At 39.2% G+C, this 20304-nt stretch overlaps 1 protein-coding gene across 1 annotated transcript in view; it reads right to left on the bottom strand.

Moving 5' to 3' along the window:
- The window catches only part of LOC124721883 (myotubularin-related protein 14), a 148374-nt gene that overhangs the window by 27992 nt on the left and 100078 nt on the right, over positions 1 to 20304 (bottom strand). The window contains exons 8-9 of the mRNA XM_047247033.1: positions 9443 to 9547; positions 676 to 762 (exon numbers count right to left, since the gene is read on the bottom strand). Of these exons, the coding sequence (XP_047102989.1) occupies positions 676 to 762; positions 9443 to 9547 (192 nt within the window). The remainder of the gene's footprint in view (positions 1 to 675; positions 763 to 9442; positions 9548 to 20304) is intronic.

The raw sequence follows: 20304 nt of genomic DNA, 5'->3' as shown, positions 1-20304 counted from the left end.
TCCTGAGATGCACAAATCATTTTGAGGTAGGCATTTCCAGAATGATGACCAAGTATTTTCCAGGTGCAACATTTCTCAAAACAGCCAATATACAGAACTCTAAAGGTAGGGTCTTTAACTTTTTGCCCAATATACTTGTATGTTCTTGAAGTCGAGTAGTTCACAAACTCAAAATATACATAAATAGTGTGAAGAATAATACTGCAAGCAAGGACCAAAAACTAACTGAAGACTATTTCCACACTATAACACCAAAGAAACAACCCCTGATAACACAGTATTTTCATGAAAGGAATGGTTAGCACACCTTGTCGCACCGTTCATTGCAACTTGTCTACTGTATGCGACGGTATATTTATTACTATTTGAATTATTTGCTACAGTTGTTCCACGCATGCATATATAACTATATTCAGTCACTTATGAATGCAAAAGGTTTGAAAACTGACCCAAGTTCAAAACCAGTCACTATCAATAAATAAAGGAGACTTCTTAATGCAACTTGCAATGGTATTCCAACCATTTCTTTCATTGAAGATAAAGTTGTGGATCCAATTCACCCCCCTGAATGCTGGAGATTGGTATACTATGCTTTTTTACATTTTATTTATAGAGCCATTCTGAATTTGTATGATTTTTTAAAAATATATAGCATTAAACAGTTCAAACACTTACAGTGAAGTATCAGAAGACACACTGACAGAGAAACAATCATCATCAATAATAGTTGTACTGGAATCAGCAGATGTCGTTTCTTCATACCTAAACAGAAACACAAAAATTTCATGAGATTTAGGTCAACAGTTTATGAACAACATTTTTTTATTTTTTTAATGTCACAATATACGAGTATGTGACTAATGTAAGTATGTACATACGGCTAAGAAAAGATTTTTTCAGACAGTTGCATTTATTTTACTTTTCAAATGTAATGTCTATTATACATAATGGATCTCTTTTTACATAACAATTATTGTTTAGTTGTTTTTCCCCCATCTAATGTGAATTGAAATTTATGAGAGTGGTGCACTACACACATTTTTCTCTTTTCAACAAAGCATCTTCAGTGATGGTGTGCTGTGTATTTTTCTTTTCTTTTCGCATGTATAATACATAATAGAAAATCAAAAAGACAGGACCCTGATAAGTTAAGAGAAACAAAGGTTGTTGAGAGTTTTCAAATGAAGCAAGCAAAATGGAATACAGAACTAAAAAACTTTAAGACAATATTATGAAAATGGAAGAGGAAGTATATGAAGATGAGGTATGAGGCATGATACTGCGAGAAGAATTTGACATAGCACTGAAAGATCTAAGTTGCAAACAAGGCACCTGGAATAGATGGCATTACTTGAGGAAACCAACTGTGACAAATCTATTTCACATGGGGTGCAATACATACCAGACTGCAGTATTTGAGGAGAATGAAATAATTTTAATTCCAAAGAAAGCTTAATAAGTCACTACTAAATGCTAACTAAAATTATTTGTAGAAGATTGCAAAAACTGGTAGAATCCAACCTTGGAGAAGATCAGTTTGGGTTCTAGAGCAATGCAGAATCATGTGAAGCAATATTGGCCCTGCAAGTTATCTTAGAAGATAGGTAGAAGAGAGACAGGTCTATATTTACAAAATTTGTAAATTTAGAGAAATCTTTTGAGAATGTTGACTCAAAAACACAGGGAGTGATAGGCATTCTGGTATTCTACAACTTGTACAGAATGCAGAATGTGAAGACAGGAAGGGGGGGCAGAGGGGGGAGGGGGCAATAGTTGAGAAAGGAGTGAGTCAGGGTTCTGGCAGGTACAATGAATATCTGTACACTGAGCAAGCAGTAAAGGAAATGAAGGAGAAATTCGGGAAGTTGTAGTTTGCAGGTGACACTGTAATTCTGTCAGAGACAGCAAAGGCCTTTAACATCAGTTGAGCAGAATGGAGATTCTCTTCATAAGATGTAATGACATGAATATCAACAAGAGTGAATTAAGGGTAATGGATGTAGTGTGATTAAATCAAGCAATTCTGAGTGAATTAGAAGAAGCAGTTGTCAATTACACATTAAAAGTAGCAGCTAGGCATTACTATTAGGGCAAAAATAATAAATTTTGATGGCTTAATGTAGAAAAGATATCAAATTCAGATTGGCAATAGCAAGAAAACATTTTTGAAGGAGAGAAAGTGGTTAACATCAATTATAAATTTAAGTGTTGGGGAGTATTTTTCTGAAGGTATTTGTATGGAATGTAACCTTGTACGGAAGTGAAATGTGGACAGCAGACAGCTCAGACAAGAAAAGAAAACAAGCTTTTGAAATATGCTACAGAACAGTGCCGAAGATTAGCTGGGGAGATCAGATAACTAATGAAGAGATAATGAATCTAACCGAGAAAGAAATTTATGGTGAAACTTCGCTAAAATAAGAGATCAGTAGATAGGACACATCCTGAGGCATCAAGGAATTTTCAGTTTGGTAATGGAGGAAGTGTGAGGGGTATACATTTTACAGGGGGCCCAGTCTTGACTACAGTAAGCAAGTTCAAATGGATGCACGTTGCAGTAGTTATTTAGCAATGAATAAGGTTGCAAAGTATAACTAACGTGTAGAATCTCGTTAAACCAGTCTCTGGACTGTAACCCACAACATCATGTGTGTCTCATTTTGATTCTTATACTAGGGTTGGAACTTTAGTAGTGGCAACTATTTATTTACAGCTCATACAAAACAGATACGTGTTTCAAAGTTTTACTGACCTTCAAAGTAGTCCTCAGCATTGTTTATAACCCACTGCCAGTCGTAGGATACTCTTAGTAGTGCCAGCTTGCACTGTACGTGCTTGAGCATTGTCCTGCAACATGATGGTCAGAGCCTGCAGAAAGTGTCATTACTTCTGCCTCTAAGCTGGTCGTAGGATGTGTTCCAAAAATGAACAGCATAGAGACAGAAGTGATGACACTTTCTACAGGACTTTAACATCATTTTGCAGGACAATGTTCAAGCATGTAAAGTGCAAGTTGTTACTGATTTGTATGACTGATGGGGCTGCTAAGTGCTATACCACCTACTGCACTCCCCTGACTTAAGCCCTCGTGAGTTCAACTCTATTTCTAAACTGAAGGGAACACTTTACAGCATTCGCTTCAGAACTGCTACAAATTCGTCAGGCAATAGACCACGCCACTCGAACTGTCAACACAACTGGCACTGCTAAGAGTATTCTACGACTTCCACATCACTGGCAATGGGTTGTACACAATGCTGGTGACTACTTGGAATGTCAGTAAAACTTTGAAACACTTATCTATTTTGTACGAGCTGTAAATAAATAGTTGCCATTATTAAAGTTCCAATCCTCGTGTAACTAAAAACATTTTTTTGAAATGCGAATTAAGAAAACAGAGAAAAATGCTGACATTCCAGGTGAGGCAGTCTTCACTTACAGTACCGAGGCCATGTTATATGGGGGCAAGGTCAAGTTTATAGGGAGGTTAAAAATATCTTTGGTACAACTTCAGCTGGTCAGCCTGCATTCCTCATTAATATCTTGGATTGGTGGTGTGATGAAACACCAAATTATTGTATCTCCATTTCTGAGATACTATTCACACATCAGAAAAAGTTGGAACTTAAAGACAATGGTACTGCACATACAGTGCTTTATGAGAACCAATTCTGACACTGTGTTTAAGGAAATGAAGGAAACAGTAACCACACACTTCTCAACAGCCTGTGACCACTGGACTGTGACATCTTCACTTAGATCTTCAAACAATCACACTTAGTTTTGGAACTTAGTTGGAACACTGCAGTAATAAAGCCAGGTTTAAATGCCTATAACGATGATGTTTAAATAACAAGACTCATTACTTTTGAATTTGGAGAGCACATCTTTGCATCATAGGACATAACACGCCATTTGCTCCTCTATCAAGGGGAAAGGAGTGTGTAGTCTCTCTCTCTCTCTTTCTTTCTCCCCCCCCCCCTCTCCCCCCCCCCCCCCCCCTGTTTTTCTGTATTGGAGCTATATTTATGCAATGGCATATAGGCAAGGTCAACTTAACTGTGGAATGCCTTTAAGACTGAGGTTATTCCTCTGAAACATATTAACTATGGTACAATGATGTAGATGGGGGAAATACACTATGTGATCAAAAGCATCTGGACACCCCCAAAACCATACATTTTTCATATTAAGTGCACTGTGCTGCCACCTACCACCAGGTACTCCATATCAGCAACCTCAGTAGTCATTAGACATTGTGAGAGAGCAGAATGGGGCACTCCGTGGAACTCCAAACGTGATCAGGTGATTGGGTGTCACTTGATTTCCACACTCCTAAACATCCCTAGGTCCACTGTTTCCAATGTGATAGTGAAGTGGAAATGTGAAGGGGCACGTACAGCACAACAGTGTGCAGGCTGATCTCGTCTGTTGACTGATAAAGACTGCCGACAGTTGAAGAGGGTGGCAATGTGTAATAGGCAGATATCTATCCAGATCCTCTCACAGGAATTCCAAACTGCATCAGGATCCACTACAAGTACTGTGACAGTTAGGCAGGAGGTGGGAAAACTTGGATTTCATGGTTGAGCGGCTGCTCATAAGCCACACATCACGCCGGTAAATGCCAAACGACACCTGGCTTGATGCAAGGAGCGTAAACATTGGATGGTTAAACAGTGGAAAACGTTGTGTAGAGTGAAAAATCATGGTATACAATGTGGCGATCCGATGGCAGGGTGTGGGTATGGCGAATGCCCACAGTGAACATCATCTGCTAGCGTGTGTAGTGTCAACAGTAAAATTCAGAGGCAGTGATGTTATGGTGTGGTGTTGTGTGGTCATGTTTTTCATGGAGGGGTTTGCACTCCTTGTTGTTTTGCGTTTCACTATCGCAGCACAGGCCTACCTGGACGTTTTAAGCTCCTTCTTGCTTCCCACTGTTGAAGAGCAATTTGGGGATGGCAACTGCATCTATCAGCACAATCGAGCACCTGTTCATAATGCACAGTCTGTAGCGGAGTGGTTACATGACAATAACATCTCTGTAATGGACTGGCCTGCACAGAGTCCTGACCTGAATCCTACAGAACACCTTTGGGATGTTTTGGAATGCCGACTTCGTGCCAGGCCTCACCAACTGACATCGACACCTCTCCTCAGTGCAGCACTCTGTGAAGAATGGGCTGTCATTCCCCAAGAAACCTTCCAGCACCTGGTTGAACGTATGCCTGTGAGAGTGGAAGCTGTCATCAAGGCTAAGGGTGGGCCAACACCATATTGAATTCCAGCATTACCGATGTAGGGCACCACGAACTTTTAAGTCATTTTCAGCCAGGTGTCCGGATAGTTTTTGTCACAGTTTCTTTTTCCCCATCTTCAGAGTTTACACGAAATTAAATACTACAAGGCAAATTACAACTGTGTATCAGATGGAAACTTGAATATCGGTTACTAACTTTCTAACCAATGCATTTCCTTTTAAAATATCAGTGCCGTCCTAGAAGATTCACTAGTAACTCCAGTTGCCACACGTCACTTGGTCCAGATTTCAGAGGAGATTCCGAACATGAAATGAGACTAGTGCTCGCTTTTGCTAGATGTTCTTATCCAATAGCAGGATGGGTCCTCTGAGAATTTTGGGACATAGGGAAATAATCAGTTTCAAATTGAAATCCTTGGGGCATGTGGAGATAGCTTACTTGGATGGTCCCCATCTGAAAAAGACAGGCAACTAGTTTTGACACATTCTTAGGTTGTCACAAATGTTTTACCCACACAGTAGTCAAAACATTGCAAACATTTCCTTGAAGCACTGAATAACAGTTGATTTCCAATAAAAGGTGCACCGTAACATGCATTATCATTCTTCTTTCTTTGACTGTGAGATAGTTTGACATACTGATTAATCACTAATGTATTAGGTTGGTTCATAAGTTCGTAGTGTTTTTCATAAGTCTTATAAACACAACAGACACACATAACAGAGACTTTAGTCATAAATAATAGTGTCCCCTTTCCCAATTACAACAGTCTGCCAATACTGAAGTAACTTTTGATTCTGTGACTGTAGAAATCAAGTGGTTCCGAGATGATGAACTCATTGAGCCATGTTCAGAGCACATTTTTATCCAGAAAGAAAGTTCCTTGATGGTTGTCTGATAGAGAGAGGAAAAGCTGAAAATCAGAAGGCACAAGATCGGGTGAAGAAGGTGAGTGCGGAATGATTTCGCAAATATTGTAAAAATACATCTACATAAACTCATGAAAAGTTGTTTTTGAGTGTTTCAGAGAATGATAAGATGTGTAAAATGTGGTTGCACTGCAATGGAAAATTGACAGCACATCAACACACAAGTTCACTAACTTAGGTTGCTGGTCTGAATCAAAGCTGAAAGAACATTTTAACTCATTTGTAAAATGAGTAAACAGTCCTCTCATATGAAAACAAAATCACAATCACAAAACTTCACCACACCGATCAGAAACAGAATAATATTCACTTTTCCTTGCTGCTTTCATGCACTTACTTTTGCAATCATTGTTCACAAACATCGCGTTCAAAAAGATGTTTTCTAGTTAATGTGACCACACACTTTTTAATATATTAGAAACTACCTTTTTTAACATTGCACTGTCTAATTAGGACCCTTATTGTTTAAACTTTTCCAGTTTCATCATCTTACATGAAGTAAGTCTGCTTCAGATGCTAACGTTAGTTTACACTCACAAACATCACAGCCCTTACATTTGCGTCACCTGAATGTTGCACAGGCTTCGTATCTCACTGTATAACCTTATCAACCTACACCTCATTGTATTGTGGACACATGTTTACATTTTCACTAATAGCATTGTCTTATAAAAAAGTGAATTGTTTGTTCACAAAGTAAATGCATTTATCCTCTGTCGCCTGTTTCTCACACTTAGTCTAACGTGAAGCTATGAATAATACATACCACAATCAACAAAACTGCTAAAATCAATTCTTGCTAACACTACTTTTGTATTTCGTGTAAAACTTTTAAAAATATTTGACCATACCAGGATTCGAACTTGGGACCTCTTGCCCTACAGTTGAATGCACTGTCCGTTGTGCCATGGAACACCTAATTGATGCACTATCTCTGCCGAGTGGCTTCTGCATAGGCAACGAGCACCAAGTTTTACTAAGAATAATTTGTGCTTTGGATCCTAGCTCATGACTGATAGTTGACAATCTAGTTATAATATATAGACCCATTTCAAAAGTTCTACAATTCCTTAGTTTTGAGTGAGTTTAATGATGTTGCAGGAAGCAGGGAAAAGAATGTCCATCGTTGTACATATCCCTGCTCTAAATGGGTGAAGCATAAATGCATCAACTTTTGCAAGACTTCCACTATCAGCATTCACAAAAATCCTTTCTATTGTTACAGGAATCTCATTTTTGTTCTTTTCCTGACACAATATTACTGTTTTGAGGAACTGATCATGACCATCTTTGTCTCATCTAGAAGGTGCTATCTGAGATCAAATCTGGAATGAGCACTGCTGATATAAAACCTTCAATGAGATTCAGATCCATGGTGTTGTAATTAGCATTGAAGAGATCTTTTGTTTTCTCAGGAGGAGGCGCAATACTGCAGGCTACATTTTGCTCAGCGCATTGCAGCAATTACTCACAACTGTCACAAAGGATCCAAGTGAGACTCACTCTTTGATAATACTTTTAATTCAACATTTGTGGATTCAGCACAAATCTATAAATAAACAGTGGATTATTCTAGAAACTTTGTATCAATTACTTTTATATAAATTTTGTGTATCTTTGAACTACGAGGGCTATCCACAAAGTACATTACGTTTTCGTTTGTGTCCGTTAGGGGCGATGCTAGCGCGGCCATCTTGGTGTCATGGCATTCCGCCGCTCAGTCGGCACCCTGCCGTGCTCGTGAGAGGTTCGTGCTGTACTCCGTTGACTTACTGTGACAGTTTGAAATGTCAGCATTAATTGAAAATGCCGCGAAGTGTGAAGTGCGTGCTGTAATAAGGTTTCTGACTGCAAAAAACTGTACACCGATAGAAATCTATCGGCAGCTTTGTGAAGTGTATGGGGACAACATAATCACTGAAGGTGGAGTGCATCAATGGGTCATAAAATTTAAAAATTTCCGATCTAATGTTCACGACGAAGAGCGAAGTGGAAGACCCAGCATAGTGGCTGCCGCACTTGTCGGGAAAAAGTCGATGCCGCGGTCCTTGAAAACGGTAATTTCACAATAACTGAACTCTCTATGAGTTTTCCACAAATTTCACAAAGTTTGTTGCACGAAATCATTACCGAAAAGCTTAGTTACCACAAGTTTTGTGCAAGATGGATACCAAAAATCTTGACAGAGATTCACAAAAATCAGCGAATGGCTGCAGCGTTAACGTTTTTGGACGTTTACGAGAAAGATGGCAAGTCATTACTCGATCACATCGTTACTGCTGACGAAACATGGGTTAAGCATGTGAACTGCGAGACAAAATTGCAGTCAATGCAGTGGGGGCACACAAATTCCCCCCAAAAACCCAAGAAATGTATGCAGACAATGTCGGCAAGGAAGGTGATGGCGACTTTTGAGACAAAAAAGATGTGATTTTTGTGGATTTCCAGGAAAGAGGCACTACAATAAACTCTTAAAGGCATTGCCAAACTCTGCACAATCTCAGAAGAGCAATACAAAACAAGCGCAGGAGAAAGTTGGGCTCAAAGATCTTGCTGATTCACGACAACACCTGGGCCCACACGGCAAATGCAACTCGTGAAGTTCTTGAATCTTTTAAGTGGGCGTTGCTTCCTCATCCCCCGTACAGTCCCGACCTGGCACCAAGCGACTTCCACTTATTCCCAGCAATGAAGAAGTGGTTGGCTATGCAGCGTTTTGATGACGACGCACAGCTTCAAGAAGAGGTAACCACGTGGTTGAAGGCGCAGGCGGCTGAATTTTACGACGAAGGAATTTCCAAGCTCGTCCATCGCTACGATAAGTGCCTTAATTTAAATCGCAACAATGTAGAAAAGTAGTATTTAAGTGTGGCTTTCATCTGTATATAATAAAAAAATTTTCCAATACTTTATTTATTTTTTATTCCAAAACGTAATGTACTTTGTGGATAGCCCTTGTATAACACATTTTCATTTCCATTGCTGATAACTATTAACACACAGATGATAACAGTGAACAATAAGAAACCAGGTGCAATAACCAGATATACGTGTGCGCGCGCACACGCACACGCGCACGCGGGCACACACACACAAAAAAATCCTGAGCTTAATATTTAAGCCAATAGCCATTTTTAAAAATTGTTCCTTCCACTACTTATTCCAAAGTTTAATCATGTACATAAATGATAATATTTTGAACAATTTATTCATGATGAGTAATGTTCTTTTAAGGACAGTCTTGCTTACAATGGTGGTTGGTTGCCTGTTTGTGGTGCCGCCAGAAGAGATGAAGTATCAACTGTGGATGTTGCCGATCCACGCAGACTTCCTGTGCCTGAGATGAGTTGCCAACTGTAACACACAGAACAAAAATTTCAATTGATACAGCACATATGCATTTAATTACACAATACTCCACAATCGAGCACATTAACCACAAGGTGGGGGGGGTGGGGCAGGGGGGACGGGGCACGCGCGGGGGGGACGGGGCACGCGCGGGGGGGGACGGGGCACGCGCGGGGGGGGACGGGGCACGCGCGGGGGGGACGGGGCACGCGCGGGGGGGACGGGGCACGCGCGGGGGGGACGGGGCACGCGCGGGGGGGACGGGGCACGCGCGGGGGGGGACGGGGCACGCGCGGGGGGGACGGGGCACGCGCGGGGGGGGGGGGGGGGGGTCGCCACCGAACCGTAATGAAGGTATTTGGGACAATGGCCACTGCTGGGGGTCCTGGTGCCCCAAGATGATGTGCACCTCCTTCACATGTATGGCGAGCTAGAAGCTCAGCAATGAAAATGTGATCCCTATGTTTTCATGGGACTCTTTGAAGTGGGTACATAATGATCCCACGACATCAGGCTGTTTACAGTGCTGGCTTGTATGTACATATTCAAGTTTACACAGCTATTGCGCACATAGGATCTTTTACGCAGTAGGCAGTTTGAGCTATTTAACATGTTCTTCTCTGATCTGACCATATTACTGGAAGATATTTAGAAACATGGTGGTCAAATCCAAAATGGGGCCAAAACTGTCTCCAACCACAAAAAACTGATGGAAAACAAATGTATAAAGATGTAAATGAAAGAAAACAGAGAGTATGAGAAGTAGGACAGTCAGAGAGAGGAGACTGCAGCACCAGAAAGGAAGCAGGTGCTGAAATAGCCCTGTGCTTGCCATGTGCATACAGATGAGTTGTTAGCCCCCAGAGGGTAAAGGATAAACATAGAGAAAGAAACTGACCATAGATTTGCTGAAAGCATCATCTCAGTATTTGTACGAAGTGGATTAGGCACATACAGAAGCAGCTAAATCAGTATGGTTGAATGTATTCGAAATTTCCTCCTCCTTACAAGTTAACAGTCTTTCCATTGGAAAAATAAAGCTAGATTTCTAGTTGCATCTACAGTAATACTTCACAAACCACACACGGTGACTCAAGGAGGGTACTTCATATTAGCATCATTTTATTCTTTTACAATTTCTTCTTCAATACTTTACAGGAAAACAATATTTGTAAGTTTCTGTACATGCCTAAATACTGTTGCCACACGTTTCGCCTAGTGAAATTCCCTGATTTCCAGACAAGTTTTAGGATTTTTCCCTAACAAATTTTGAGATCTTAAGGATAAGTAAAGTCACAAGTTGACAAAAATGTAAGGACTTCTGTATTTCTTCCCCATGTCCGCAAAAATCTCAAGTATTAACATCAACATCTTTTGTAACGAACTGTTTTTAGGTGGAGAAAACAAGCCAAATGGTATGTGTTTCATTAGACCACTGTTATTTTATTTCAATAAAACAAAACACATTTGGTGACAAAAATATGCATTTCATGGAGTTGCAAGGCAGATTTAAAATATCTTCACTGATTTCATAAATCACCTCAGAAAAAAGTAGGCCTCTTGAAAGACGTGTGTAAGGCAGGGAAGAGTTGTGTAAACCAACACTATAGGTGACCAGCAATAAAATGTTGGTTCTACTCTATTCATTATTGTCGGTTATTAGCTACTGTTTTATGTCTAGTATTTTACACGTATTGTGAGATTTTTCTTTCAGGAAATATATGAGTACACAGTGCACAAACCGTCAACAACTGCCACAATTTTCTTCTTCTTATCATCTATACTTGTGGTAAGACAGTCACAATTCCTGAAATCCATTGCCCATGGCCTCTGGCCTGCCGAGGAGCACCACAGTCCTGGGACCGTGGATAAACCACGAAAATCCACTGCATTATGCCACACACAAACAGACCCCGCCTGCGGGCAGATCGGTGAGACTAGATCCGGTGGGCAGGGCTTGTACATTAGTGGGAAATGATGGGATTCCATTGGAGATACCTGCAGAAATGGCCTGTGGTTTTGGTCTGTTGTGGAAATCCATTCATGTGGTCAGCTATTCACGTGTAAAAATGATCACTGAGCCACAGACAAGCACGTAGAAAAGACAATCGCACTCTCACAACTAAATTTTTGGCCATAGCCTTTGCCAGAAAATGAGAGCATACACACACATTAACGCTATCACTCAGACACAACTCTTTCACACATGACCACCATCTCCAGCCACTGCATCAACAGCCTCTGAGAATCAGATATAAAGAAACCATTCCTCATGCCTCCCTGCCTCTTGTCGGCAGCTGCTAGGCTAGTGGCAAGAAGGGGTGGCAGCACTGACTGCAAGCTGAAGGGGGTGGTAGAAAGGGAAGAAGCAGTAAGAATGAGGGAGTAGGAACATATACTCAGCTGCGCCCAGCCAGCAACAGCATTTCAGTACACAAATCATTTCATCTACTGAGACAAAAATAAGATTTTTCCAGTGTTTTGTTCAAATTTCCCTGACACCTCTGAAATTCCCTGATATTTTCTGATTTCCAGAACTTGTGGCAAACCTGTACTAGAATAGTCATTTTTCATAATTTGAAGTTACATATATATAATATACTTGTGATAGCAGGTTGTCAAAAAATTTAAAAGCAGTTCTTCTAACAAAACACTGTTTTTCTGTACATTATCCCAGTTGTAATAATCACAAACTTTATATAAATTGCACAACCCTTATTTAAATTCTTCCGGCATCATCAGTGTACAGTACTTGATATGGATTTATAACGGACAAATTTTCTCATGTGTTATATGTGTTTATGAGCCACACATCATTCTATTATTGTAATATTAGGGTCATTTAACACAGGTATGAGACTGTAATTCATTGGAACAACAAGAATAGCACACAAAACTACTCGTACGAATACATTCAGTCCATTTAATGCATCTATGGTAGTTGCAACACACTAAAATGAAATGACACATACAGATGCTGTTCATGTACAGATAATTCAAATTTGTATAGCTGTTTTGGCTATGCCAGGGTTTTTTCAAGTTTCCTGAAAAATACCAGGTGAATGACCTTATTTTGCTGACACAACCACCTGACTGAATTATAGTAATAATTAATAAAATAATAATAAACTAAATCCATAAATACTACACTGTCATAGCAGGGGAAGAGGTGACACCCCAATGACTGAAATGAAGAAATTCATTTACCCCATTTGAAGTTCAAGTAAATTTTGAAAGCATGGTCAAAATCTATCAGGAAAGAACTATTCCAGGAAGTGTTCTGTCGGTTTAGACAATGCAACTGAGCCTATGGACTCTGCAAAGACTAAATCAGGATGCAAGAATGAGTCTGAACATTCAGAAAAACCCAACAAAATTCAGACCCAAAATGAAATACTTTCTTAGAATATTGAACACCAATTCCCTTTTAAAACTAGAAAAATAAAACTACCAAAAGCTTTAAATGAACAAAGACTTTATATTTTAGTATTAAGGGAAACACGGTTCAGATGACAATACTATGGAATGTAAGAACTATCGCACCTTTCAGGGAGAAGTCACAAATGAGGTATTCCACATCAAGAAACAGCATTTGATATCAATTTTAAAGTGATAGAATCTGTGAAATATTTTTATTCTATATCAGAAAGACTTTTTCTTCCACCACTATGAGCTGGAAACAGAAACTAGAACCTGATTAATATTTTTGGGAAACCTCAGAAAATGAAGTATGCAAAATCCCAAATGAAAATTTCAAAATACTGCTAGGAGATTTTAACATCCAAATTGGAAAAGAGAAGGCCCTTTCCAAGATCGTTTGTGACTGCCCATCACACAAAAGAACCAGCAGAAACTGTGAAAGATTACTCAGTCTGAGCAAAGCTTTCAACTTAGAACTGATGTCCATATATTTAAAAAAAAAATCCAGAGAACACTAATAACTCTGAGATCATCAAATCCAAATTTACGATAGTTCCAAATTGATCCTGCTGTGATTTCAAGTACGAAAATTAAAGAAATAATGAACATCAAGGTGAAGACAGGAGCAAACAATGGAACAGGCCATTATGTACCTACAATTAAAATAAAATTTATTCCAATGCCAGACCAGAAGCCACAGGAATAATATATTTAAGACTGATGCAGAGAAATTATGAACAAATTCAAGAACTTATAAACTGGTGATTAGAAAAGCATTAGCACCAAAATATAAGGTACAATCAAATGAAAACAAGACAGATGGAAAAAAGTAAGAAAACTATTTGTAATTTCACAAGTAATCAGCAGAAATGTTAATACATTTATCCCATTGTGAAATGAGACAGTCAATGTCTTCATAAAAAGTTGTTTGCAGCTGTCTGCAGAACGACGATGGAACCCAGGCACGCACCCCTGCGTCTGAAGCAAATTGACAGCCACGAACGTCTTTCTTCAGGGCTCCAAGAAATATGTAAATAGCATGGGGAGGGATTGGGACTGTATGGAGGATGTGTAATGGCATCCCAGCGAAACTTCTACAGCATAGTCTATACAACGCTGGCAAATTGTGGGCAAGCATTATCTTACAACAGGATGACGCTATCAGTCAATATTCTTGGGCATTTGGACTTTATGGCATGCTTCAATTTTTGCAAAGTGTCCATTATTGCTGTGGGTTAACTATGACGCATGTTACAGGAAATAAATGTACAGCAGGCAATTGTAGTCAAAGAAAAAAAGGTTATAGGTTATCATGACTTGCTTGGTATTCTTCATTATGATATCATTCTGTGTACTGCAATGCTGTCAACAGTCTGTTGAACTTCCACTCCTCCGTCAAGTGCTGGGGAATCCACTGAGCACACATTATCCAGAATTTCAGATGCTCTGTCATGATGGCATGAGCGGTATCTTAACTGATGCCCAACATGAAGTGAATGTCTTCTACCGTCCATCATCCATCATTTCTGATGGCAGCATCCACTGCAGCAATGACAGAAGTGAAAATGACATGATGAGCCTGTCCTGGCCAATTGCTGTCTTTCAATGACACCCAATGTTCTTGAAAGCATTTAGCCCATGCACACATGTGACGTACTGTGTTCGCCACATACAAAAACATATGGACATCAATTTCATTTCCTGACACTCCTTCTGCAGTCATAAACAGCATTACCCCATGCTTTTCCTCTTTCCTGGCCTCTGTAGTGAAGTTGGACACACATTCAACTCACTGACCTCAAGTGAAACATATCTAACAGACAAATGCCACACTGGTGAATGTTTGCACTGTTCCTTCTTGATTCCCTACAGTGGGCACTTCTATACAACACCTACCTGTGCCACCAATGTCTGCACCATGCTCGTAATATAGTCTGTCTCATTTTCATTATACTGCCCTTATAATAGACACTGCCAAGGAAACAGCTCCACTGGAAAAGAACAAGAAACACAGACAGTGGAATCAAGACGTTGAAGACACTATAGAGGAAATATTGAGAGTGTGGAGAGATGGTTTTCTACAATGAAAGAAGCTGATTATATGGAATTTATAAACTAAATAAAGTGAATGGCAAAAAATTTTGGGTTCTGCTAAGAGAGATTTTGAAAAGTCTCTTCTACATGATATTGATGGCAACTTCCATAAAAACAACCCAAGAAATTTTTATACAACTTCCAAAACTAAATTAACAGAGTATCAACTGCCAAGCCAACATTTTAAAAGAGGAAACAGCGAACTAGTCATCAAGAATGAAGAAAACTGAATTATCAGCAGAGTACTTTAAAAAGCTCCTCAATTCTCAGGCACCAGTGACATCTTTTTAAAAAGTAGAATATGAAAATGTTTTTTCTTAATTCAAAACAACCAAATAAAACTGAAATTCAGATTATAATCAAAGAACTCAAAAATAACTACACTTCTGGATAGGATTCAACTGTCACAGGAATGTCAAAAAACTTCTGGAGGGAATTTGGATAACAGAGAAAAACCAAAAGAATAGAAATGCTTCATTTGTGTGGCCGTATTGTCCATAGTTGATTTACAATTCCTGAGTCCATTTTTGTTCCATCATTACAGCTACAAGAAAACATGTTCCCCCCACCAGACGTGTTTCACTTTATTGAGGTAAAGCATCATCAGTGGACAGTAATTAAAGATATTTATAATTAGATTTGTTTTTAAGATAAAAAACAGTTTGTTAACAATGTGTTGGTTTTTACTAATGGTGATTTCTGCTTGGTTTCTCTCCTACATCAGGAAATTCTGTCTGCTAGTACGTCTTTGGTATTTTTCTTCATTAGACACTAATACATTTAGTCTAATTTTTCATCGCTCTGCAGAACTATGTACTTCTTACATTTTATACAGTACACTTTTTCGCACACCACTGTTTACTGTTTATTTTTATGCTTCTAAGTGTATATTGTGTTCTGTAGTATTGGCAACATAACATTGCCACTAGGATGTCTTTGACCTATACTTTTTTAGTTAAGTGTATGTGTGTTGTTCCATTTACTTATTTTGCTGTGTATTTATATACTATGTACAAGTAAGGAAGGAATAATGATGGAGATTTTCTTTATTAAGTTGGGGGAGGGAGAAGCAATAACGAGTGGGCATAAATGTATATTAGTGTGATGGAGAGTGAGTTGGAGGAAAAGGTGACGAGCAAGAAGTGATTGTTTCTCAATTATTTTATATAGTGTCTTGTTACACTATTTATTTGGTCATTGAGCAGCTGTTTATTTTGTGTTAATGCTTTCTGTATGTGAAAATTTTCTTGGAAAGGGAGGAGGTGTCGGGCTTTACTGATTCTTATGATGTTCATATATTTTTCAATAATGCTTGGTATGTGGTATTCTTGTTTTAGATGATTTGCAAATGCTGAATGGTTTGCACTTTATTTCAATGCTCCAATGTGTTCTTTATATCTTGTGTTGAACATATAACACATTCAAACTTAAAAACAAATCAGTTTGTAAATATCTTTAATTACAGCCCACTGATGATGCTGGAAGTGAAGTGGAAGGAAAAAGAATCAAAACCATGCATTTTCTTGTAGTAGTAACAACAGAACGAAAATATCCTCAGGAATGGAAATGCACTGTCATACACCCTTTACACAAGAAATGAAATAAGACAGTTGTGAACAACAACTGTAGAGGAACTTCTTTGGTAGCTGTTACATACATAATCCTATCCAATGTCCTACAAAATCATTTGGAGTAGCAATTCAACCATCAGTTCGGTGAATACCAAAGGGATTTAGTTAGATATGGTCAATACTGTGTAGAACAGTTTGTGAATATGAAACTAATCATAAGGAGCTACTGTCCAAGAGGCAAAATTCTTGTCATCACCTTTACACTTATCAAGAAAGCCTATGATTCCATAGATAGAGAAACACTCTTCAATACACTAGAAGAATTTGGCACGGACAATGAAAACTTTGGCTTAATCACAGAAACACTGTGTCCCAAAGAAAATTTCATGGAGAAATTTTGGAACTGTTTGAAATAATAATTTGTGTAAGCAAGATGATGGCCTTCTCTCCCCAGAGATCTTCAATTGCATTTTGGAAAAGGTAATTATGGAACTGTATCTTAGACATCAAGAGAAAAGGAATCCAAGAAATCAGACTGGGATGTAAAAACTCTAACATCAAACTCAGTAGCCTAGCCTCTGAAATGATTTAGCAATATTTTCCAAAACAATTAATACAAAAACTGAGCTAATCAACCTGTTGGAAGCGACACCAGAAAAGGCTGGATTACAAATTTCTTTTGAGAAGACTGAATTCATAACATACTTTAAAAATGCTGCAAAATTTCTAATCACAAGATAAGTAAGAATCAACAGAGAGAGAGTGACTGAGTGCGGCGGTGCAGTGATTAGCTCAACTGACTTGCATTTGGGAGGATGACTGTTTAAATCCACATCCAACCAGCCTGATTTAGGTTTTCTGTGATTTTCTTACATCACTCCTTGCAAATGCTAGGAAGGCTCTTTTGAAAGAGCACAGAGAATTTCCTTCCCCACCCTTGAATCGTTCGAAGTTTATGCTCCATCTCTAATGACTTTCACAGCCATGGGACATTAAATCCCAATCTTCCCATCTTCCTTCCTTCCGCAGCGTGAATAAATTTAAGTACTGAGGGGAAATAACACGGACAAATGGTATAAAGAAGCAAACAAAAATACAGCCCAGGAAATGAAAATGGTTTTCAGTTAACAAAGAAAAAATACAATGAAAAATCACTTTCAGAAAAAAACTTAACTGCAACGCTACAACACTATCATAAAGATCAAGTGCCTTTCTGGGATGTTTAGTCCGCAACAGATAAGGAGAAACTGAGGAATTGGAGAAACAAGAAAGGAAGCTGCTACACAAAATACTCAGGCCACGAAAAGTTAAGAGTACATGGACAAGAAGTGGTAATGGAGAAATCTACATCCAAACTAAAAAACTATCTAATGCTCTCAGGAAAAGGAGAATTTCTTTTATGATCACTTGCTTTGAATCAGCCCGGAAAGACTGACTCAAAAAGAAACTGGTACACCAGCCTAATATCGTGTAGAGCCCCCACGAGCATGCAGAAGTGCTGCAACACAACATGGCATGGACTCAACTAATGTGGGAAGGAGTGCTGGAGGGAATTGACATCATGAATCCTGCAGGGCTGTCCATAAATTTGTAAGAGTATGAGGGAGTGGAGATCTCTTCTGAACAGCACGTTGCAAAGCATCCCAGACATGCTCAATAAGGTTCATGTCTGGGGAGTTTGATGGCCAGCGGAAGCATTTAAACTCAGAAGAGTGTTCCTGGAGCCACTCTGTAGCAACTCCAGACATGTGGAGTGTCACACTGTCCTGCTGGAATTGTCCAAGTCCATCAGAATGCACGATAGACACCAATGGATGCAGGCGATCAGACAGGATGTTTACATACATGTCACCTGTCACAGTCATATCTAGGTGTATCAAGTGTCCCATATCACTCCAACTGCATACGTCAAACACCATTTCAATCTCTCCACCAGCTTGAACAGTCCCCTGCTGACGTGCAAGGTCCACGGGTTCATGAGGTTGTCTCCATAACTGTACATGTCCATCTGCTCGATACAATTTGAAGTGAGACTTGTCCGTCCAGGCAGCATGATTCCAGTCATCAACAGACCAATGTTAGTTTTGATGGGCACAGGCGAGGCGCAATGCTTTGTGTCGTGCAGTCATTAAGGGTACATGAGTGGGCCTTTGGCTCCGAAAGCCCATATCAATGGTGTTTTGTTGAATGGTTCGCACACTGACACTTGCTGATGGCCCAGCATTGAAATCTGCAGCAATGTGCTGAAGGGTTATGCTTCTGTCACATTGAATGATTCTCTTCAGACGTCACTGGTCCTGTTCTTGCAGGATCTTTTTCCGGCCACAGCAATGTCGGAGGTTAAATGTTCCACCAGATTCCTGATATTCATGGTACACTCATGAAATGGTCGTATGGGAAAATCCCCACTTCTTCGCTACCTTGGAGATACTGTGTCTCATCGTTCATGCACCAACTGTAACACCATGTTCAAACTCACTTAAATCTTGATAACCTGTCATTGTAGCAGCAGTAACCAATTTAACAACTATGCCAGACTCTTGTTGTCTTATAGGCATTGCCGACCACAGTGCTGTGCTCTGCTTGTTTACATATCTCTGTATTTGAATACGCCTGCCTATACCAGTTTCTTTGGTGCTTCAGTGTACATGAAAATTATATATGACTTAGAAGATACACAATCACAGAACACATTTAATGAATCACCAGCTATCATTTACCTTTCCTATATTTATACCCTGCAAATCACCTTATGATGTGTGGCATAGGGAACTTCTGGTATGATTATCATTTCTACATTCTTTGTTCCATTCATGAACAGTGCACTGGAAGACCGAATTTATATATAACTCCAAATGAACTTCAATTTTCTCCTCCTAGTTATTTCGAGAGACATACATGAAAGTAATATTTTGTCTGACTTCTTGGAATGGTTGCCTTTAGACTTTCAACAGTAAAGCTCTCTGTGATACAAAAAGACACTCTTGAATCAGCTACCTCATGGGTTTGTTGAGCATTCCTGTAAATCTCCCACGCTTACTAGAAGACTCTGTAACAAAACATGCTGTTCTTCATTGGAGCCTCTCTACCTCTTCTATTAGTTCAACTTTGTGAAGGTCCCAGACTGATGAGTAATACTCAAGACTTGGTCAAGTAAATGTTTTGGAAGCCACTTCTTTCAAAATGGAATTACATTTTGGAGACCGACCACTTACAAGAATACCAGGGCTAGGAAGCTAGCCATTTATGCTGTTATTTAAAGCATTACTGGCACATATGTAATCTATGTATCTTCAAGAGTAATACATATTAAAAAATATCATGCTTCAGGTTTCATTTTTCATATTTACTTTAGTTCTTTGAGAAATTACAAACATTAAAATAATGATTATATATCTTAAAAAGAAGTGCAAGGTGAGTTACTGAACTGTACCTGTAGCAGACTTGTACACGGACAAAATTCCGTCAATGCATTCATATTGGCCAAACCATTCGCAACAGCAGCTGTTACATTTGCTAATGTTTCTTTCAAAATAATTCCACAAATTGACAACAGAAGGCAGCACAAGTCAAGTGGTAGGTAGTGATGCACCCATACATTGTTCTCATATGAAACAAGTCCAGTTTTTGAGAGAGAGATGGATGGATGACACATTGAGAAAATCGCGGCCAAACCTA

This window comes from Schistocerca piceifrons, chromosome X, assembly GCF_021461385.2.
Source record: "Schistocerca piceifrons isolate TAMUIC-IGC-003096 chromosome X, iqSchPice1.1, whole genome shotgun sequence".
Taxonomy (NCBI): domain Eukaryota; kingdom Metazoa; phylum Arthropoda; class Insecta; order Orthoptera; family Acrididae; genus Schistocerca; species Schistocerca piceifrons.
Note: the sequence above shows the minus strand (reverse complement) of the source record. Positions and strands in the feature narration are given on the sequence as shown.